At 40.0% G+C, this 22,500-nt stretch overlaps 3 protein-coding genes across 4 annotated transcripts in view; 1 reads left to right on the top strand and 2 right to left on the bottom strand.

Moving 5' to 3' along the window:
* The window catches only part of LOC138000577 (endothelin-converting enzyme homolog), a 27,068-nt gene extending 22,731 nt beyond the window's left edge, over positions 1–4,337 (bottom strand). The window contains exons 1-2 of one of the 2 annotated variants that reach the window (XM_068847086.1): positions 4,248–4,337; positions 43–866 (exon numbers count right to left, since the gene is read on the bottom strand). In XM_068847086.1, coding sequence (XP_068703187.1) covers positions 43–768 — 726 coding nt within the window. In that variant the 5' untranslated portion in view covers positions 769–866; positions 4,248–4,337. Of the gene's footprint in view, positions 1–42; positions 889–4,247 lie in introns of those variants that run through there. The other variant, XM_068847087.1, reaches the window with a different exon arrangement.
* A 2,844-nt stretch (positions 4,338–7,181) lies between these two features.
* On the bottom strand, positions 7,182–10,285 carry LOC137999165 (tRNA pseudouridine(38/39) synthase-like). Its single transcript, XM_068845005.1, has 2 exons — positions 9,653–10,285; positions 7,182–8,669 (listed from the first exon to the last, which is right to left on the bottom strand). Exons 1-2 carry the CDS (start codon positions 10,239–10,241, stop codon positions 7,717–7,719), a joined length of 1,542 nt encoding a protein of 513 aa, XP_068701106.1. The 5' UTR covers positions 10,242–10,285; the 3' UTR covers positions 7,182–7,716.
* A 77-nt stretch (positions 10,286–10,362) lies between these two features.
* Positions 10,363–21,691, top strand: LOC138000576 (isocitrate dehydrogenase [NAD] subunit gamma, mitochondrial-like). Its single transcript, XM_068847085.1, has 12 exons — positions 10,363–10,485; positions 11,995–12,119; positions 13,093–13,134; positions 13,649–13,737; positions 13,915–13,972; positions 14,103–14,165; positions 14,269–14,338; positions 15,109–15,242; positions 18,008–18,257; positions 19,468–19,562; positions 20,421–20,481; positions 21,309–21,691. Exons 1-12 carry the CDS (start codon positions 10,384–10,386, stop codon positions 21,393–21,395), a joined length of 1,176 nt encoding a protein of 391 aa, XP_068703186.1. The 5' UTR covers positions 10,363–10,383; the 3' UTR covers positions 21,396–21,691.
* The last annotated feature ends 809 nt before the right edge of the window (positions 21,692–22,500 follow it).

Raw genomic sequence — 22,500 nt, 5'->3', positions numbered from 1 at the left:
TTAGTAATAAGATTCAAAGTCTTTAAGGTTAATTTAGCTTACCATTACAATGTGTTTTTTGGAATTCCGTGGGTTCGTCGATACATCGATAGTAAATAAAGGTGCTGAGTGTAGAAACGTTTTCTGGATTTTTAATAGTGCAGTTTTCCAGTTCCATCTCGACATAGCCCAGTCTTCACCTTGAAGAGCACAAGACCCAAAACTCCTGATGAGTTCCAAGACTTGATCTTTGGTCGTCCTTTCCACTTCATTCTCGTCCATGCACGATCGGTAGTATCTCTTGGCTTTCATAATCGGATCTTCGTAGTCGCCGATAGCGTCTTCGAGCATGTTTCGGAGCTTCTCGTTGTTAGCCTGAATTTTCTTGATGAAGGTGATGTATTCGTTTTCCGATGGCGGAATGGGATTATCCCGAATCCATCCATCACATGCAAAGTGGAAAAAGTCCTCGCACGGATCCACAGATTCGTTCATATTCCGCGTCAACCGCGCTGCTGTCTCTAAACACGTTGCCGTGTTGCATACGCGGGGTTCCGACGCCCGGGTAGTTGGAGTCGGGGGGGAAGTGGACAGGCCATATTTATCAGTGCCCGTCTTTGAAAGATCCATTCCAAACAACGCAGCTAACACGATGCAAGTCAACAGAAGTATTCCACACAAGCTTAAAAGGCACATTTCTGCTCGCCTTCGACTTGACCAATTTGTTTCTCTTCCGCGACTTGAATACACTACAAGGCTTTGTTTACTTGGCACGAGGTTCATCTCCATTGTGCCGAGATTTCGGCTCTTGCAATTGTGCGCGGATCCCACGTGACCTTCCCGGCTAGTTACCCTAACAGACTGTTTCTGAAGACCCTTGCGACAGCCTAAATAAACAATTAACGTATAAGATAAGTTTTAACCGGCATGTAAAAGTCAATAAACTATATGTAGAATGTGACTCGGATCAGTATTGCGCGTATTTCGTGGTATTGCCGTCTCGCTTTTGCGGCCTGTGATTGGTTCTAATGTTGAAATTGACGTCGTTGCACTGAATTGGGTTGCTGACGGAATATATTTTCTCCCAACTAGCCGTCAATATCATGTGGTATTGCCGTCTCAAAATCGCAATTTGTTTTTAAGAACTTCACGTTGAAACGTGAAAGGTCTCTTTTGTAATTTCTAACCAATTTAAGCGTTTCTTGGCCATACCGCTCGAAGGTAACATCATAAATACTTTTGTCCTTTGGCCATTTCAATTTCAACAGGAAAAGAAAACAAACAGCGGTTACAAACATTTTCATTTTATACTTGACATTTCGTATGCTGCAGCATACATCATCAGAAGTGACGGTTAAAACTGTTACACAGAATTAAAAAAAAAAAGAGAGAGGAACTGGTGACTAGTTTAAAAGTGTGATAACAAAATCGTAACTTCCGGTAGTCGATTCTTCCGGAAGAAATTAAAAAAGAAAAAGCTTCTCACTACCAATGTTTTAAAACCGTCACTTCTGATGATGTATGCTGCAACATACGAAACGTCAAGTATAAAATGAAAATGTTTGTAACCGCTGTTTGTTTTCTTTTCACGTTGAATATCTACACTGATTGACAATTCCTTTCATTGTCTTTCCATTTTACTTTCCGAGGTGGCACCTAAGATATCATCACCTACGGTAAAAGCTAAGGAATAACTATCAGTTCTTGGTTTCAAATAAAGGTCAGAGCTAAGGGGGTTGAGGTGTGATGCAGCTTGGTAAGAAGGTCGTGCTGTGAGGGTCTCGCCCGAATGGGACACCAATCTTCGGCTCATCGGAATAGGCTGGGTCAATTAGTGAAGCACAGAACCACGACGTTAAGACTTTAGATCATACCAGCTATGAACGTTACTTAACCAAAAAAGGCTCGAAAATTTCAAGTCAGGGTTCATGAATGGGAGTTCAACCCATGAACTCTGGTTAAATGCCATACCAATTGAAGTATTGCTGGTCATTCTGTGAGTTCGCAATAAATACGTCAGTGAAGGATGTGAATATAAAGAGACGTACGTACTGATCACGTTTTCAGAAATTAGCGAAAAAAACCTCTGCTTTCGTCAAGGTACGTATTTAGCTTAGGCTGGCTAATAACAAGAAAGATGGCTATCTTAGAAAGAACGGAAAGGAAACTCACAAAAACCAAACACTTCCTTTCGTTAATTGCAATCTATGCGAGGAACGCCACGACGGACATGAGTTGCTATATTATCACAGACAGCGGATGAAAGAGCCTGGTATGAGATTGTTGTTACATCTCAGTCCATGGACACATTGGAAACGAGACACGACACAATTCAAAGGAATGTGTTGCTAGTGCCCCGAACTAATCAAGGGCGTAGCTAGGGGAGGGGGGAGGGGTCCTGGGGTGCCCGTGACCCCCCCTTTGTAAGCCGTTTTTTACTCAAACAACCTACAATATTCAGGTTGCGAAAACGCGCATACCCTTTATTTGACACAGTGTGACCCTCCCTTTGAAAAATCCTGGCAACGCCCATGCTAATCTAGAGCTTTTTTGGATCCTAATCATTAAAATTTTAAGTACTCAAACGACACACACTCCCTCGAGGTTATGAGAATTCTGAAATATGATTTCAGAGGATGATTTTCCCGCAAAAATGAGGTGAAGTCTTTCACTATAAGCCGAGTAAATTTTAATGAATCGAAACTTGACTCATTTGCGATCTGATAAAAATAAGAAACCGTCTTCGTTCGCTTTTTCGGACTTCTGAGTGAAATGAAATGGAGCAATAGCATGACTTCATACAATAGTATTATTTATAAGGTTACAAAGAGACGCCTTGTAAAACTACACAGAAATTCAATATCGAATAGAACCGGAATTAGCGCATCCCTTCATGTTTTGGCAACCCTTATTCACTCTTGCTTCAATGTGGAAAGTATGCGACCCAGTCAATTTTAATCTCTTTCCTGATAATTATGAACTCTCTGGGAAAATAATGTACTTATTATATACTGAAAACAAAGCCTTTGGGAGAAAGCACTTATCGTTTTCTTACACGACATAAATTAAAAGGGTTGATTAGCCATCAAAAACGACAGTAAAACTATCTGCGTCAAATTTAGTCAATGAAAATAAAATACACAAAAGGGGAATTTGTACAAAGAGATGGTAGAGGAGCGTTAATTGAAAAGAGTTATTTTCACATTATGATTCTATTAAGGCAAACAAGACCTGACGGCTCAACTGACACAATTGCTTCCTTAAAACCACAATTTTCTGTGGTATTCTTAATAGCATTCTTTCCGTTTTTTCGAAAATGAATTTCCAGAAATTTCACGGCAGTATGTACTGCATTGAAGTAGAAAAGAATTATGAGCAACCGTCACCCAAATTCCAGATAAAATGTATTAAAATTAAAGGAGTTTTCAGTAGCAACGAATACAGGTTACATTAACTTAATATTAATATAATAATCGTATCTTAAATAACCGATCTTCATGAACGAGCAAAAAATGAACGCAAAAATTCGAAAAAAAATTAAAAGATCATTTTATACGTAATGAAATATCAAGTGTTGTTCCTCAGGACATGCTTAAAGAATACGATAAATTTCTGCCAGAAATTAAATTGAGGTGTAGGACAGATGTTTTTTCGATTAGTAGGTATTTTATGTTGGGCCAAATGCAGGGAAAACGTATTTCGTAGCCTTTCCACGGTATCATAAAATAGGTTGTTGTGATTTATCGAGGTCAACACGCTAGTACTGAAGCGTTATTCGTTTGCCTCACGATGTACATCACAAACTGCTAGCCTTCTTCAGGCGATAAGGTCGACTAAATACGTGTCCTCTTATGAATGATATTATTTTCCACAGTACTTTCTTAAGTTAAACTGAGGAACAACTTATTTTTTATTCTCAGGGGGATATTTTTTGAGTTGCAAACAGAAAGAAAACCTTTAAAAAATAAGAGAAAAATGCCAAAACTACCTTAGCTATTGTGGAAATAAGATCTTCCTTTGATCACTATTCACAATTTTATGAAAGCATTTCACGCAAAAAATAAATCTTAAATCAAGAATTGAGAATTTCCATCTAGTCAGTGACGCATCGTCTTAGTTTATGGGGCTCTAATATTTCGGATGTTCTCCCTTGCTACGCAACAAGTATAAAGGATGATTTCACCAAACGAAGGGAGGGAGAGCGAAAACTACTTTTCGCAGGAGTCATCCTTAAATAGGGGATTTTATCAAACCAACGCAAGGCTTACCTGGAGTACGCAGTTTTCATCCGCCCACACAATTTCCATTTTAGTTTTCGAGCTTTGCACTATAATTTTTTGCTATCGAGGGCGTGCTAGCAAGTGAGGATTAAAAACAACAAAGTAATCAATTTCTTTTCTGTTTGTATATAAGGTATTAATACCCTTCGCACGACAGGAAATTAGCTTAATCCGTTCAACACTACATGTACATTGACAATAAACGCCCGACTTTGTTTTACGCATCGAGAACTACTGCACTCAAGTTCTGTCCGCTAGAAGCGTTGAGCTTGGAAACGGACATACTAAACATAATTTTTTTTTTGCAAAAAATATAGATTTACTCAGCTAACCATCTCACCTTTGTCGAAGTTTTTGGTCGGAGAAAACCGGACAGTCAAAGGCATTGAAACTAGATTGGCTGCCATAACTATACGAAAGCCTCTTGGTCGTAAAGAGATAAACCACTCAATTGGACCATAGTCTTGCTGCAGTTTTTCGCTCAAAATTAAGGAAAACAAGGAAAATATTCTTTACCCACTGATGCAAACGTCTTTACTCCACGACATGGCAATTTTGACAGGCAAACGTAATGTATCTTCGTTTTCGAACTTTTAAAATTAATGACAAGTGCAAATTCTGAAGCAAGGTTCCGCGATCAGGAGTTGGAGAATATGCAGTCATTTTCTAGACGGTACACAATAAGTGCTCTTTTATTTCCCAAAGCCAGGTGCTACAGCTCAAAATGGGTCTATATTAAAGAAATGGTAACCGCTTGAATTTTTCGCCGCCAAAAAAAAAGAAACGAAACAAAACAAAAGAAAATGACCTGCACGGAATGCTCCAAGATAGTACAAAAACAAAAATGGCAAAAACAATGAGAGACCTGAACAATGAGTTCTCAGAGAGTGCCTGCGTTCTTTTAAAAGTGCAGGCGCTATGCTTTTGGGTGAGAGAAAAAGAGACAGTTGGGTAGCGCTAAAAGACAAGACTAAAAAAATTTCGAAGGTTTAACAAAGTTGACATTTGAAATGTATATGGCAATCAATTTCTAGTTTCTAAAGAAACTGTGGTGCTGCGCCGGTGGGAGTGAAACATGAAAATTTGGTTTTATCGAACAAGTTGATAAAGGTCGAGTTACCACCGTGAACGACTTGGAAAGCTGACGTTTCGAGCGTTAGCCCTTCGTCAGAGCGAATAGAGGAATTGTGGTTGTTGTTGGTTTTTATGAGGGTGTGGAGGAGTTTTGCCATTGGTGGTCGAATCAGATGAATTTGTGAATTAACTAATGAAATGAGAGGCGCGCAACTGGTTTTGACGCATCTGTGACGCATCTAATTCGACCTTTATCAACTCGTTTGGCAAATTCTTAAGTGACAATCAACTTGCCTCGAAAACAGGGATCAAACTTCTATTCCGGTTAAACTAGAGGAAAAAAGCTTCCATCACTGAGCAGGCCATCATCCTGGAGTAACGAAAAACTTTTGTGAATTATCATGGAAAACAAGAATAAATTAGGAGAGAGATTACTACGCACGTGACCAGCTCCTCGAAAATTGGATCTCGTACTTCACGGTACTCAAATCGTCCACGAAGGTAAATCTCAAGGTCAAGTAATATGAACATTAAATTGAATTAGAAAACAGTCCTAAGAAAATACGCGCGCTGATTGGTTAAGAATCGTGTTTAACTCGATGGAGACAGAGCTAGCGCGAGCTGTTGACGTAGTGATGGCGCGAGCAAAGAGAATTTACATTTTGATAATTAGAGTTAACAAGTTGTTTTCCTTTTTCTCGTCGCGTTGTTTTCTAAAAGAAATAGAAAACATGTACTCCGTGTTTCTATCGAGTTATAGTTTGGGAGAACTCGAAAAAGCTGTGGAGACACTCACCTGCGGCTCGTGTTCCCACAGCATTTCTCATTCTCCCAAACTTTCACTCGTGTTTCTATTTAACAATTAGACCCGTGGCCCTTGAGGGCGAAGGGTCTAATTGTTTTAGTATCACCCAACTAGTCGGACAGAAAAGGCAATAGCAAAGTTGGCAAATGCAAGTTGAAGAAATATTTTTTTGGGAATAAAACGAAAGAAAGCGTCACGCTTTTCGCTACTCGAGGGCTATTACTAATAGTCCTCTAGTAGCGTGGCCAATCAAAATGCAGGATTTGCATTAGTCCACTAGTTGGATGTTACTAAAACTCGATAGAAACAAGGTACTAACAACACCACGAGTCCGAGTTTTCATTACCCAACTCTGTAAGTTACGGAAAAGAGAAAAACGCACGAAACAGTACAAACGTTCTTCGATTTTTATTATTGGTTATTTGTACACTCGCACAGCCAATCATATTTTTTCACCACGCACTTCAAGCAAGACTTGCCACACTTTCTCCAAAAAAGTTTTCCTTTCCATAAATCTTCAGTTTGCAGACCAGCTTAAATGATAAATCACTATATATATATATATATATCCCGGCCGAACCACATTTTCACTCATGCAATCAGTTGTCCAGATTCCTCTCCTCAATCTACTATTATATATATATATATATCGCCTGTTTTCACGTGCTCTCTATTTCTTGTTTCCTTATTGTACGACATATATGCGCGAGCCGTCAATATTTCGTGGTATTGCCGTCTCACTTTTGCGGCCTGTGATTGGTTCTAATGTTGAAATTGACGTCGTTGCACTGAATTGGGTTGCTGACGTACGCAAACAAATTAGTTTCGCAGGTAGAAAGAATTGAAATTTCGATCAGGCGCGGGTTGATTAGTTTACAGTTTTATTTACCCTTATAAATGATGGAAAATATATTCCGTATTGGGCTTCGTCGCTTCGCGACTCCGCCCAATACGGAATATATTTTCTCCCAACTAGCAGTCAGTATAATGTGGTATTGCCGTCTCAAAATCGCTATTTGTTTTTAATAGTCAGCTTGTTTTTTGGTTGTCTTCAAACGTTTGCTTGTTTTGCTAAAACAAAGTGTCAAATGCAGTACCCTGGCCATGCCACTTCCGCCAAAAAACGCGGGTTCCAGCCCATGCAACTTCCCGCCAAAAGCGCGGCTTCCAGAAGTGCGACATTTCGCGCACTAGCTTACATGAAAATTTGAACGGCGTACGTACAGAAAGTCTTCCGATGACGTCATGACCCGAACCAAAATTTTGTCGCATCGATGGGTTATGATATTTTCTTAACCAAGGGGCTCCGCGCCGGATTTTCGGAGTGAGTGCGCATAGAACTAACACTGAAGTCGCGGTTATCGTCCCCCAATCTAAGTTTCAATTGTTTTCCAGGGGAAGGGAAAAATAATGTGCTCCATAATTCAGGGTGTACGTGAAGCACGATCTCTTTCACACATTACATCAGTGAAACTTGGCGTTTGACGGAGTTGCTGATGCCACGTCGTTATCAAAGATTTTCCACCAGGGATTTCCGCCCAAAATCGAACAACTGTTCTTCGTTTCTTAAAAAAATGTTTACAATGGTGTTGTTTCATTATTTAATCCAGTGTTATTTGGTTTTCCAGAGAATTCTTCTTTACCAACTTTTCTTCGCTTAGCATTAACGGTCTCCAGTTTAGATTCAAAACTCTTGTGCAAGGCTCTCTTCTTGAGGGGTTTGTGCTCTTTTGACATAATCTGAAAGGGAACCAATGACATTAACTGATAAAAGTGAGGCTCTCTCATGTCACGCAATGCGGTTATGTTGTCACACGCCTTCTCATCACCAATTTGATCTCCTTCATTGTCGATGATGGGTGTGGTCACTGGGGAGTTTTCCAAGCTTCTAAGTAAGCCCTTAAGCATGGTAGCTTTAACAGCATTAGTTGCCCATTGTCTTTGAAACTCTTTGATCAATGAATCCAAAATGGCCGGCTCGTGTTGCCATGTCAATTTCTCGTAGCTGCAGTCATACAGCACAAGGGGTATTTCTGATGCCATATTGTACTGTGGTCGCCTCGGACACTGTTTGATGTCAAGCATCCAGTGAATAACTTCAGCGTTCTCCAGATTCTGACCAATCATGAGAAGCACAGCAACCATGCAACGCACTTGGTGCCACAAGAATGCTGACCCAGAAATCGTTATTTCACACATGTCAAACCCATCACAACTCTTAAGTTCACTTTCTAACTTGCTCACTGTGATTGAAAGAAGTTCCCTCTTGAAATTAACCACTCCGTTTGCGACATCCATTTTGCAGAAATTTCTGAAGTCATGCTGTCCCACCAATTTTTCTGCCGCATCATTCATGGCATTAATATCTAGATTAGCAGCTGGAAAAAAGTACTTGTATGTTCTGTACTGACAACTAAATCTAGCATCAAAATCCTGCTCCACAGGCTCCCAAGCAATTACTCTGATTTCTGGTGGAAGAAGCTTGTTCAATACATGAGTATAAGGGATTTCTTGCACCTCTTTTCCTTTCTCTGTGAACAAAGACATTGTAACAATTAACTAGATTAATAATTGACAAATAAATTATTGACAAATTAACCCATTGACTTCTGGGGGTTCCCCCTTGACGAGTAAAATCATCTGGCGTTAGACAGAGTAAAATACTAAGTATGGCCGGTGTAGGGTTAATTAGGGTCAATGGCCGGTCAAAGGGTTAATTAAAATTCTTTATTAATAAAATTATCAATTATTGCTTAATCAATTAATCAAGAGTGATCAATTAATTATCAATTACTTAGAGCGGGTTTCAATAGACCTTTTTGCAGATACGGCGGCCATTTTGATTTCTATTGTTTCGAAAGACATTATGGGATGTTCAGGGGGCAAATTAATATGTATTTGCCCCCTAGGCATCCCATAATAGCTATTCGAAACAATAGAAATTAAAATGGCCACCGTATCGGTAAAAAGGTCTATTGAATGTCAAAAGTAATTAGTGAATTACTTTGGTTTATGATTACTTCACTCAGTGATTGGTTGAACGTTTTCGCACCATTTTTTCATCCAATCAGAAGTGAAACCAAAACCAATCATGGCTTGCGCGTCACATTTTCCCGCACTTTGTGTCGGCTACGTGTAATTACTTCGAGTTTTGATTGGTTTAATGGATTGTCTCCGACCTTTTGATTGGTTTTGGTTTCACGACACTCAATTGGAAACTGCTCTATTGTGAAAATGATTTAAATTTATTAATAAGCAAAAGGGGATAACTGAAAAATCAGACCCCTTGGCAGGATTCGAGCCTTCATGGACGACCTGCCTAACAATGGTTGGGTGTGCTACAAGAAATCCTTCCTGGCCTGACAGCTCTTATTCATAATGAGTGATTTGCAGTCCGTTCTAACAAATGGCAAACGCTCGAAGCAGCTTTCTTCCTCCCTTGAGATGTCAATTTACAGTACGCTTGCCAACTAATTTGATACGACCAAATTTTCATTTTTCGCGAAAAACATACCAAATATCCTCTCTCTCACTTTTTCCTGGTCTCCGCTTTTCGTAATGCCAAGACCTTCTGCAAGATTCGACCTTACATTTAAAGACACCACCTGTCCGAAGGCGCTGACCCCTTTATCAGTGCGGCCACATCTCGAGTAGTTACAGTCGGTCCTGTTTTCTATCAGACAAGCTTTGACCAAGGCGGCAAAGAAGTGAGCTTCAATCGTATTCTCTGTGCTCTCCTGGCTTGCAAAGCCGTGGTAATTCCAGCCGAGATAGGCTAATTTTATAGCTACGTGTCGTTTATGATAGCGAGAGAAGTCGAACTCTTTTTGCTTCTTCTTCTTCTTGTCCGCATCATTCTCCTTTGCTACCTGGTTCTTTGATGGCTTATTACAAGAAAATTCACTGCCTTTCCGAATATTGTCTTCTCCTAAAGTACATGTAACTGCCGAGGCTCCAAGCTTCAATAACAGTTCTTTCTTCTCTCTGTTTAGCTTTATAACGGTATCGATGAGAACTTCCCTGGAAAGCGATTGCAGCTCGGACATTTCGTCCATTTCCGTGTGGTCTCCATCGTTCATTTTGGTTTGGCTCCCTAAAGACATTTACTATTTGAAAATGCTAAAACTTTCTTGCGGACTCTCAAAACCTCTTGCACAAAGTGCAAACAGGGATAATCTTATATACCATACTAGTCCCTTTGAGTACAAGCCGCTGGGAAAAAGTGAGACCGCGTGGTACAACAAAATGGCGGCCAGGAGTGTAACTTGGTATCGAGTCGGCAAACGTTTTCATGGGCTCGGTGTGGAGAGAATGTGTCGCCAGGTATCACCATTGATATTTAAGAAGGTGAGATTGTTGCCAAAATCAAAAAGAACTAACTAGACTTTGTAGACTCGCAGCAGAAAGTGGGTCGTGTTCCATAACGCCTGAGTTACTGTAGTTGACTTCTGTTTTTTGTAGCTGAATTGGCCAAACCATGAATTATCTACACCTCTCCTTTGATTGACGTGCTCACGAATCCTTCCCTTAAAATATGGAAATATCAAATTCCTGACATATCATCCGCCATCAGAAATGAGCCAAGGTTTAATTTTTACAGGCTCGTCTTTCCGAAAAATCGGGCAATATACATATGGGTTATTGACCAAGCTTCTTCGGTCAAGATGGCTGGATGGCCAAGTTCCTTTTTTGCTTGTTTATGGACTGAGACGAAGGCAAAAAAAAGAACAAGGCCAATATCCAGCCATCTTGACCGAAGAAGCTTAGTGAATAAAGGATTAACACACAAAAAATGATCTTTGATCTTGTGGGACCAAACCCGAAAACCCCGAGTGGGCAAGATAGCTCCATCAAGCCTGCTTGGGTAGCCAATCACAGCACAGGATTTGGCTCATCTTGCCCGCTCACGGCGGTAGTCGTATAATAAGATTGGTTACCAACTGCATGCAGCTCAACCTATGTCATGCATAGGGAAAGGTTAGAGTGGATGTTTAATGGATTGGGCCACTCAAAAGTGAAAACCAGGCTGAGTGAAGAACAATGTCAGCAACCTTGTGAGTCTGAATTGATCATGAAATGGAATTGCACTGGTGCCAGTCAGGAGTACTTTAATGAGACTATTATCTTATTTCAGTCAAAGCAGCCCCAAACCAAAATCCTTAAATTTGTTGTGACCCAGGTTTAGTGTGTGTACAATACCTTGGCATAGTTTTCCCTCTACAGATAGACCAAGTCTGGTGAATAACATACAGTAATGTGGTTTACTTGTAATTCTGAGATGTACTTTTTAACTTCGTGTGTTTGAGTGTTTATTTGTCTATTATACCCTGATAAGTATACTTTTTCCTAAAATTAGAAACATTCCACGCTAAGAACCCACAGTTTAACCCATTGACTCCTGGGGGTTCCCCATTGACGAGTAAAATTGTCTGGCGTTAGACAGTAAAATAATAAGTAAGGCTGGTTTAGGGGTAAATGGGTTAATTGCCTCTTTTTGTTTCCTGGTTGGCTTTAAAGTGGACATTTTTTGAATGGACCTACAACTTGGGTCTTAAATAGTTTTAACACTTTGCTAGAACAGCAATTGAAATCACCTACAAGCTATTAATAATGTACCCCTCCTCTTCTCTCCTTTAAATGTTTCATTTACTGGTTGGTTGTTCAATCCCATAACCATCAACACTGAAGGCAGAGAGGGGGAAAATTTCCATCTGTGTTTCAACATTTGTAACAGATACTGTAGACGCTGTTTAAAGAGGATTTAGGATTAGTAATGAAAGTACAAGGATAGCTTGGTACTATGTAGGTCAAGAATATTCGAACTATTTTTTTTTTCTGTCATTTTAAAACATTCAGAGTTCACTGCACCATGCTCAAGATGTTCCACTTTATGCCAAGTATGGTGGACGGCACACTGTAACGTTGATCCCTGGGGATGGTGTTGGTCCTGAGATGGTCACTGCAGTACAAGATATATTCAGGTATAGTTTACAATTAATTTTGTTCAGCTGTAGAATTGCAGTAGGAAAAAATGGACTTTTAGAAATTTTTACCAGTGGACACAAAATTTGGGATTCTTTGAATGGTCTAATAAGGAACACAGACCTCCATGCTTGCACACCAAGGCAGGGGTGGATCTAAGGGGAGAGTGCAGGGGGGTGTGTTACTTCGTGTCGCCGTGCCAGGGGAAGACTCATGTCACAGGGTGCTTTCTAATACAACTGGTACTCTAGAAGAAAAAAATGTCACCAGTCAGCTACCCCATTCCTTAGTTGTGCACCCCTTCCTAAGAAAAATCTTCTATCCACCCCTACAAGGTTATCTGTAAAAGTACACCTGAAAGGACTTTGATTATTGAGGCTTGTCTCTACCCTGAGCTGTCCTCCAGCCCTGAATCATTTTTTGGGGCCAACACGGGGAAACCCCCAACATGTTGTACACCAACATGTGGAAGAGGGATGTTGGTCTTGACACAATAGAACAACGTTATTAAAACTGCCATGCTGGGTAGAGGACTCAGCTGATATTTGTTTCATGGATCTGATAAGGCATTGGTGAGATTAGAATGTGCCTACATCCCAATGGTAGTTGTGGAATTAACCCCAAAACTAGGCATGCAAATTTGTAGATAAATTTTGTATACATGTACATTGTATGTACTGTTTTACAAAGATCTTCAGCACTAGTTTCCAAATCATGCAATATACTCTTTGCTTGACTGACAAAGCACAATGTCTATGCATGCCAATATGCTTGTAAAGCATGGATAGTAAATGTACATCTTTATTTGTGGTAAGTTAAATGCATTTTGTTCTTGTGAAGTTGTTTGTTTGTACAACTTGTGAGCAGATAACATTCCTTGTCATGTACAGACATTGTTGTGTGGTTGAACAGTTCAGGATGTCCAGTATTTTTCCTCCCATTTTCTGGTTGTACTTTTGTACTCATTTTCAGATATATGGGAGCACCAGTGGATTTTGAAGAGCTTAATTTGAGGTGCAGGAATTATAACTTTGAAACATAATTGAAATAAGGATGAACTTAAGTTGTCTAAAGCCTGGTTCTCACTTGCGTGATAAGCATAAGGGTGAGTGGTATATGCAAGTGCAGTAACGTCAGGGAAGAAACAGTAAGATTCAAGATGGGGCGTGAATCCTTGTGCTTGTGCTTATGCTTAACTCGCATCGGTTCCCACTTGTAAAAATAAGTACAAGGAAAGGAAATTGTGTTTATGCTTATTTCACTCCTATCCCCACACAATTTTTACTATGCTTGTGCTTAATCGCACAAGTGGGAACCAGGCTTAAGTTTCATTGGCATGGAATGAGACTGAATATTGCATGGAGTTGCAAACCATAATAATTATTTTTAGGTACATGTCAAAACCACATGAATCGCTTGAGACTTTTTAAATACAATCTGCCCTACAGATTATGCTTTCATTGGGGTATTACTCATTTGAGGGGTGACTGGATTTTTACACCTGTATCTTTTTTTCTGTGGTATTAAGTGGCCTAGATCTGAGTGATGAGGAGGTATTTTGTGACAAAATGGAAGATGTGGTGACTTCAGTAAAAAGAAATGGTGTTGCCATTAAGGGTAAGGTTTATTGTTATCTAAATGTTTATTTAAACAATAATCATTTTGTTTCAATATAGAATGTTAAATTCCTTGGTGTTTCAATGGTTCTTCTTTTATTTAAATGTGAAATACTGTACCAAATACATTTCAAATTGTACTGTTCAATTTATTGAAAAAAAGTTTGATTTGTGTCAGGGAACATATTTACACCTTTGGACAAACCAACATTCAAATCTCTAAATGTGGAGTTGAGGTTTGTAGTGTCAAATTATTTTTGGATTTATCATTTTTTTTCTAAGAAGGAAACAAATTAATCGTGATGATTATATTCATTTACACAGTGTTTGTATTTCGTCATTTCCACCTAATTGCATTTGTTTCAGGCGACACCTGGATCTCTACGCCAATGTTGTGAGATGTAAATCTATCCCTGGTATAGAAGTGAGGTACAGGACATTATTAAACAATAATTTATCCCCTTTTTAAATAACACTGTCTCAGAATGTCTTTTCAACTAGAAATAATTAATTGCATTGTTCCTTTTATCAGACACAGGAATGTGGACCTTGTTATAATCAGAGAAAACACAGAAGGAGAATACAGCCATATTGAACATGAAGTATGAAATGTTGGATCTTTCATTTGTCAAATAAGGCAGTCAACTCAACCTAGCCAAGCTTTCTTGTTCCTCCTAACAACTTAAGTGCTCTGTTGCTTATCCCTTCCTTCTAATCCCACTGTACCAGCCTGCTCTTTACTAAAGCATTGAGGCGCACCCCCTTCGCCTACACACTCACTCTGCCTCCCACACAGCCCTTCTTCCACATGGTTCCCCGTCCCCCGGGGTTGAACCACTAACTTGTTGTGTTATTTGGGTCGAGTTGGTTACCTCTCTTCTCTGCTCTAGGGTTTTTCTTTCAGGTACTACGAATTACCTTTGTCATAAAAAATCCCGATATCACACTTCCCCTCTTCCAAACCACATTTTTACCTGCCCTCCCATCCAACCTTCCCTTACCCACGCACCCTGCGCTGATGCCCCCTCTGTTCCCTTTTCTGACTGCTCTTTTACTTCGGCCTCACTTATTCCCACTACTAGAGCGAGTTTCAATCGAGTGTCGTAAAACCAAAACCAAAGTAATTACTTTGGCCAATCAAAAAGAGACAATCCAGTAGACCAATCAAAATTCGAAGTAATTACACGTAGCCGACACAAAGCGCGGGAAAATGTGCACTCGCGAGCCACGATTGGTTTTGGTTTTACTTCTGATTGGTTGAAAAAGTGACGGGAGAACTTTGAACCAGTCACTGAGTGAAGTAATGCAATTGAAAACCGCTCTATCCGTCTACCTTGGTACCAAACCATCTTACAGTTTTGTCGTTCTTCAGAATGTTCCAGGGGTGATAGAAAGTTTCAAGATCATGACAGAGGAGAAATGCTCCTTAATTGCAAAATACGCATTTGACTTTGCGGTGGAGCATGGCCGCAAAAAAGTGACTGCAGTCCATAAGGCTAACATCATGTAAGTATTTTTTTACGAAGGAGAAAAAAGGCTTTCTTTTGTTTTTGTCCTCGGCAAGACATTAGGGAGCTTTAGCAATCACGACGGCAACAGCAAGGAGAATGTCATCTCAAAACATGATAAATTATAATCACTTCGCGACTATTGCAAAGCTTTTAATGCGACAAGGATGTGGCAGTTCCTCAAGAATGAAACTGGTATAAACTGCCTTTCATTTAGCGGGTGAAAATTTGATCATTTCACGTCGTTGCTTTGCCGAAGATGGCAAAGAAATGGACCAAAAATCTGTCCTTGTGTGGGCCCATTTCCATTAGTAGGGATAACGCTCACAAGGTTCATATGGGGTAGAAAAACTAGCACTTCACATTACACTCTAATCAGTTAAGTCTGCACTTGTAAATAGCCTACTGGTTCGCCTTCGGTCGGATGGGATTCTTAACAGTTGATGTTGTTGTTTTTTCTGTTCCGTCGTTTCGTTGTGTTTCATTGGCCCTGAAAAGCCCCTATGGGGAGCGGTCAATTGAGTATGTATGTATGTATGTATGTATGTATGTATGTATAAGTAGTGGGCTCTTTTGTTCCAGTGGTTGGCAAATAATGATTTGAATGTCAATAGACCTAATCGGCTAACTCAATGTTGTACTGCGGTACCCAATTCAAATCTACCGGGGATATGATATGAAAATACCTGGAACAAAATGTTCTATTCCCAAAGTGTTGAATTAGGTACAACATTGAGTTAGCCGATTAGGTGGGTAGACTTTCATATACAGGCCCCAGTCAGTTCAAACGATGGATAGCGCTAGCCGCCGCATAAATCAGTATCCACTGGATGACTCAAATGGTTTTGCTAGTGTTTTTCCGCTGGATAGTGATTTGTCCGGTGGATAGCGCTATCCATCGTTTGAACAACTGGGGCCTGGACTAAATAGGCCTTTTGCAACTAACGATCACATGGTACAAAATCCGCCATGCTGGGGCGGGTTGCTCAAGGCCTGGTCAGCGCTAACTGTTAGTTAAGAGGTATCTAAACCTTTAGGTTTCCATGGTGTTTAACGCTGGTTAGCGCTAACCATGCTTCGAGCAACGCGGCTCTGGAGGGCAAGCTCATTATTATTTCCCCACTGGGACATTAAAACAAAGGCAAGTCAAGCTTGACTGGTTCAGGTCTCTTTGTTTTAATGTCCCAGTGGGGGAATAATAATCAGCTTGCCCTCCAGCATGGCGGATTTTGTACCATGTGATCGTTAGTTGTAAAAGGGCCAATTGGCGGATGACAAAAGAACCATTGTTATTCCGATTAATCCTTGCTAATTAGGTGTTGTTTTGTTCGCTTTGTTCGTTTGTTGTATGAACATTAATTCTTTCCGATACGGTATGTGAAAGACCAGCCGATTAGGTCTATAGGCAAGAGCTAGTGAATTAGATGAGAGTGTTGATCTATCACTTTGCGGTCTTGCCCCCCAGCACAGTCACAAATGGATTTATTTTTAGATACACTTTGCTCGCGAAACAAACAAAAGGCCGCCAATTTTAACCAATCAGAAGAAGCCATGTCACGCGCGACTGCTTCTGTCATGTCTTTTTTTTAGGGACATGACAACTGATTTTCGCGGGAACGGGTATTCTAAAAATAGACTCATTTGTGACTGTTCTGGGGAAGCCACCCATGTCACAACAACACTCTTATCTAATCCACTCTTGCTATGGGCCATTTCCGAGTTGCTGTTTGTCTCGGTTTCGAAATGAGTCTTCGTGCGCAACTATTGAAAGGGAAATTAGTTTGATTTGCCTGAGAATACGCAACTCATTTCCATTTGGATGTTTGTGCACCAGGGGCGTTTCTCGAAAGTCCCAAGACGTAAAGGACCATTTTCGAGTGCGACAATTCCCTCTGTATCTCAAGAACGGAGAGGATTTAAATTGTCAAACTTCACAGTTAGTTTGCTTTGTGTTACCTTGAAAACAAGTCAGAAGATCGGCTTTCTTGAACAAGCGGTTGGCAGGTTCACAAATGGCTTTTCGGGCCCGAAAAGTTTTCGGGACTTTTGAGAAACGGGCTCCAGGACTTTGAAAGTGAGGAATGCAGCAACTCGGAAATGGGCTATTGAAATGTTTCTCAACAGCGAGTATAGGAGGTTTTCACATGACGTCATCGCCGCCATGCTTGGTGGACGAAAACAAAAGATCTCTCATTAGCCTCTTTTGTTCGTCCACCAGTAGTCGTACATTCCTCATTTGTTATTGGTGTCTCTAGAGGTTGGCTGAAAACGTCCTATCGGTGTTTCATGTCACATGTACGTCATAGCCGCTATCAGAAGATCTCCCATTAGCTCGTCCACCAGTAATTGTACATTGCGGCATTGTTATCTGTGTCTCTAGAGATTGGCTGCAAACCATCGATCGCTAGAGCCAACTGGGTTGAATGTACTCTTGTCTATTGTGAGGTGGATTTCACCAGCGACACAGCAAGAAGCACACTCAATGTTTGCAAACTCAACAACAACAGCGGCACCTTATCATACTCACAGCAAAACAATTAAATTATCTCTAGGTCTTTAAATCAAGGAGCAAACATTTTTTTTTAAATTACGCGCGCCCTACTGTAGAATACGGTCAAATTGACCAATAATAGCACGCGTACTTTCTTTTCAACTTTACGATGCCGTGTAAAATTAAATTATGCTTTAGTTGAGCTACATGTACATCCAAAAGATTTGAGGTAAGAACGAGTAGGGATGCCAGTGTGATTTTGCTTTTCACAGGAAGCTTGGTGACGGCCTCTTTTTGAGATGCTGTGGTGAAGTTGCTAAGGACTATCCCAATATTGAATACAACACTATGATTATTGACAATTGTTGCATGCAGCTTGTTTCCAAGCCAGAGCAGTTTGATGTGATGGTCATGCCTAACTTGTATGGCAACATCGTCAGCAATATTGGAGCCTCGCTGGTTGGCGGGCCAGGGATCGTGCCTGGTGAAAATATCGGAGGAGACTATGCAGTGTTTGAATCGGTAAGAATCGGAGAAATGTTCTAACCTTCAACGATGCAGTAGTGAATAATTCAGCGTCGGTAGCATGGAGTGTTTTTGAATTAAGTGTTGAAGATGATCTCGTAATTGACTGTTTTAGAGCGGTTTTCAATTGAGTGTCGAAAGTAATTAGCGAATTGCTTTGGTTTATGATTACTTCACTCAGTGATTGGTTCAAAGTTCTTGCGCCATTTTTTCAACTAACCAGAAGTGAAACCAAAACCAATCGTGGCTCGCGCGTGCACATTTTCACGCGCTTTGTGTTTGGCCAAAGTAATTACTTTGGTTTTGGTTTTACGACACTCATTTGAAAACCGCTCTAAGGACGGTGCTTACTAATTCACAGGTATTTTTGCGCGGTTTCCTGAATATGCGGGAAAAGCAGATCGTAACAAGTGTTATTGAAATCCAAAAAGAAAATTGGAGGTAACCACGCATTTTTCGAAGATAATTAATCAACACTATTTGTAAAGAGCTTTAAAATACAAAGCAATGTATGGCGTTCTTTTCCAAATTGAAGCTTTATTATCTCTGAAAAATGCGTGGTTACCCCCAATTTTCTTTTTGGATACCAAGATCAATTTCTCCGCATAGTTTTGAACCGCGCAAAAATATCCTTCTATTAAGCACCACCCATGGGAGATCCGAGTATCTCGAGATGCGCAGAAACATATGCGCAGTAACAATAGTAGGCACCGTCCTTAATGCCTTTTTCGTTGCTACCATTGATGATTGGCCTAAGAATTTCGCAAAATTTGTGTTTTCATCAAAGGAATTTCCACAGAGAAATTCAACAACAACCCAGATGATATCTGTTCAGAAATGCAAGTAATTACATGCACACTGATGTTAGTAAGCATCATAAAGTGTCTTCTAGCTCGTCTTCCCAACTTCAACACCATCACTCGTTTAGGAGAACAAAGACAATTGACATTACAAAGTGTCCCCTATACTCAGATCTCCAAGTAAAGATAAACAGCTACATTTACTCCAACCTAAAATTAGCGCAATTCTAAAACTTACCTTATTGTTGGAAATGGGTAGCAAATAGTTAAGGCGCTTTCCTTGTGTCAGAACTGGCCGGCCAGACCTGGCATCAGTGAGAGAAATCTACACTCCTGAGTGATGGACTTCTTCGAGCAGTCAAGTAGCTCTCTGTATTTGTATTGATTACTTATTAATTTTCTTTCAGGGGGCACGGCATACAGGTGAAGACATCAAGGGAAAGAACATTTCAAACCCTATGAGTTTGCTTTTTGCGAGCACGTTAATGTTGGAACACCTTGGGTTAGTACTTATGGCCTCGTCCACACGTATCCGGATATTTTTGACTCCCCAACTTTTTCTTTCAGGATACGCCTTCCGTCTACACGTATCCGGCGAATTCGCTAGCGCAGCCGGAACTTTTTGAATACGCTCTCAGAGTGGATATTTTTTAATCTGCTACGAATCTGCAACTGTGTGGATGCTAAATCCGGAATTTTTTTATCCGGATGACGTAACAAGATGAAGCCCAGTTCCTTGAACCGTGAAATCAATTCTCATGATGCAACATGATCTCTTCTCTAAATTAACGATTATCGTTAATTCTTAATTTGGTTTCAATTTACTATTATCGTTAATTTAGGACACTGTGTCCCAGGACTTGTGGTAGCAGAGAAAATAAGGAAATTAAAAAAAAAATCAAATCCGTGGATTGGATTCGAACTGGAGCTTTTACTCCATAGGAACCGCTTCTTTTCGCTTCACCACTGAAGATTAATACATCACGTTTTCAAAAAAACATTTTTTTAAGTCTGCCATAGAATATCGCCGCTGAAAAAATATTAGGCCTAGGCTAGATTAATAATTTAAGCCTAAGCTTGGATTTAAAATGTTTAGCTTTGTCGTGAAGTTTGGAAACGACCTTTGCAGTGTGTAATATTGTTTGTTGAAGTAGTGATGACGCGAGCAAAGAGAATTTACATTTTGATAATTAGAGTTAACAATTTGTTTTCCTTTTTCTCGTCGCGTTGTTTTCTAAAAGAAAAAGAAAACATGTACTCCGTGTTTCTATCGAGTTATAGAAACACGAGTGAAAGTTTGGGAGAACGAGAAATGCTGTTTCCACAGCAAATATATTCTTGTTGCTTTTCCTCATTTCAGGTGGAATGCTTATGGTGATTTGATACACAGTGCTATTCTTAGAGTTGTGGAAAAAGGAGTGGTTAGTCTAATAACAAAGCAATGATAATCATTCTGTTTTGCCAAAAAAAAAAAAATGTGTTAAATCGTTTAGTACGTATTTTTTTGTCGGCCAGCACGTGGGAATGTTAAGCATCTCTTTTAACACGTTTTGGATGTTAAGACAACATTATTCGTTCGATAAATGTTAGCCAATATTAGAGGGATTGCATCTGGCACAAAACGAGGATGCGTTTATCATAGTGTCATCTGAAGCTATAATCTTTGTCAAAAGTGTTGGGACTTAGGTCGATCTGTTGGCATCCAAACATCGAGCTACAATTCGTCACCATTTGCCCCTGTCCACTGCCGTATTTTGGCCGATACTCATAAACAGGTCGCGTCTTTAAGAGCTTTCTCTACCGTCCCTGCCTCTCATTCCTATATCCTGCACACACTCGTTTGCAAGTCTAGGTAAGCTTAAAATTTTGGTCGCTTGTGTTTAGTTAACATAGTTTTGAAATCCAAAGGAAAATAAGAATTGATATTTTGGTCACAGGGGCACTTTAAGGTGGCATAAATCATTAACATTATGCGAACAGCGTCGAATTTGTTATTTTTTGAAGATGTTCCAACGACTTTAACGAAGATGGTAGTTCAATGGCTTCTCTATAGTTATGTGAAGATCATTGCTTCGACACCTGTTCGTAGCACTCGGAATTTTTCCGACTATCCCCGAGTTACTATCGATAATATACGATGGCATCGTTATGGAAATTGAACCGACTTGCCAGGGCGATGGGGTCCGAATATGTTGCCATGTGTCTCAGTTGTTTCACCGATCTCAATTTTGGCGGGTTTTTCTTTCAGAAAACGGCAGATATTGGAGGTTCACACACGACTTCAGACTTCCTTGAATGCTTAAAAGAAGAAATTGGCCAAGTTACAAGAATCTGAGAAAGGTGACCCCAGAAATGGACTTAAGGAGATTGAAAATTCTGTTTAGAAAAAAATGCACAACTTGAAGTCGGTAAACGAGTTTGTAAAAAAAGAAAATGCTTTATTTTAGTGCCTGCACGAAAGACATTGTAATGTTATTGTAAATTTATTATGCGCAGGCTTTGTATTACGTAGAAAAAAGGTGGGCGCTTAGTTAAACGAAGTCTAAGAAAATCCGCGATTTTTGACAGTCGTGTTAGCTCCAGAACGTTTTGGAAATGTTTGGTTTAAATACATAAACTCTTTGTTCCTTTGCTCTTGCCTACTCGTTAACGTTTTTGCCAGTAAACAACCTTTATATAAGTTGTAACACACACCTTGGGTTTGGGGCCTTTCAGAGGGTACATTGCTTGGGTTTGGTTCAGCTCAGGGTTCATGTTACCCTTGGGGATGCGTTTACACAGTAAAAGACTCCCCCCTCAGGGTAAAATAATACGGTATAATTAGTATAATTAAGGATCTTCTTGTATCAGCTACGTTCTGTTTTATGATTTACCAAGCCACCTCAGTGAGCAGATAAACCGTACTGTTCAGCTCAGGAATCGTCATGGGAAGTTCTTTTGTTCTTTTTTTATGTATCCATGGAAATAACCCTAGGGCAATTTCGGTCTAGGGAAAGCGGTTACACATAAAAACGTCCTTGCCCGTGGGCAAACGCTATTTACGCATGAGTAAAAGGGCTAGTGTAACCACAGTTAATGCAGACATATTCGCTTGCACATTTTGTTTTTTCCAGTGCAGACATATTCATGCTTGCATGCACTCTTTTTAATGAAAAAGACAAGGGATTAAATCTCCTGAGTAGTAGTATCACATGAGCTGTATTGGGGAAACAAAACGTATAAGGGAATAAGGTCTGTAGAGTGTTTTCAATCACGTGAGGCGGCCATGTTGCTACACAAATGGCAAATTATGGCTCATGATACGACGCATGTACCTTGTGTCAGCGTCTCGTAAGCTTTCGAAATTTTCCGCAAGAAAGAACAAAGCAAGTCAAGTGAAATTTTGTTAAAGACCATATTAATAGTTCTCTGTATTTCTCAGTGTGGTTGTGAAGTATCTC

The sequence above is a fragment of the Montipora foliosa genome, chromosome 4 (assembly GCF_036669935.1).
Source record: "Montipora foliosa isolate CH-2021 chromosome 4, ASM3666993v2, whole genome shotgun sequence".
Lineage (NCBI taxonomy): Eukaryota > Metazoa > Cnidaria > Anthozoa > Scleractinia > Acroporidae > Montipora > Montipora foliosa.
This window is presented reverse-complemented; position numbering and strand designations above follow the sequence as displayed.

Excerpts from the sequence above, each read along its gene's own strand:
- LOC137999165 (XM_068845005.1), bottom strand. The coding sequence starts at position 10,241 with ATGTCTTTAGGGAGCCAAACCAAAATGAACGATGGAGACCACACGGAA. Across the intron at positions 8,670-9,652 it reads AGTGAGAGAGAGGATATTTG|AGAAAGGAAAAGAGGTGCAA; the intron begins GTATGTTTTTCG and ends CTTTGTTCACAG.
- LOC138000576 (XM_068847085.1), top strand. The coding sequence starts at position 10,384 with ATGGCGGCCAGGAGTGTAACTTGGTATCGAGTCGGCAAACGTTTTCAT. Across the intron at positions 14,166-14,268 it reads ATCCCTGGTATAGAAGTGAG|ACACAGGAATGTGGACCTTG; the intron begins GTACAGGACATT and ends TCCTTTTATCAG. Across the intron at positions 15,243-18,007 it reads GTCCATAAGGCTAACATCAT|GAAGCTTGGTGACGGCCTCT; the intron begins GTAAGTATTTTT and ends TGCTTTTCACAG.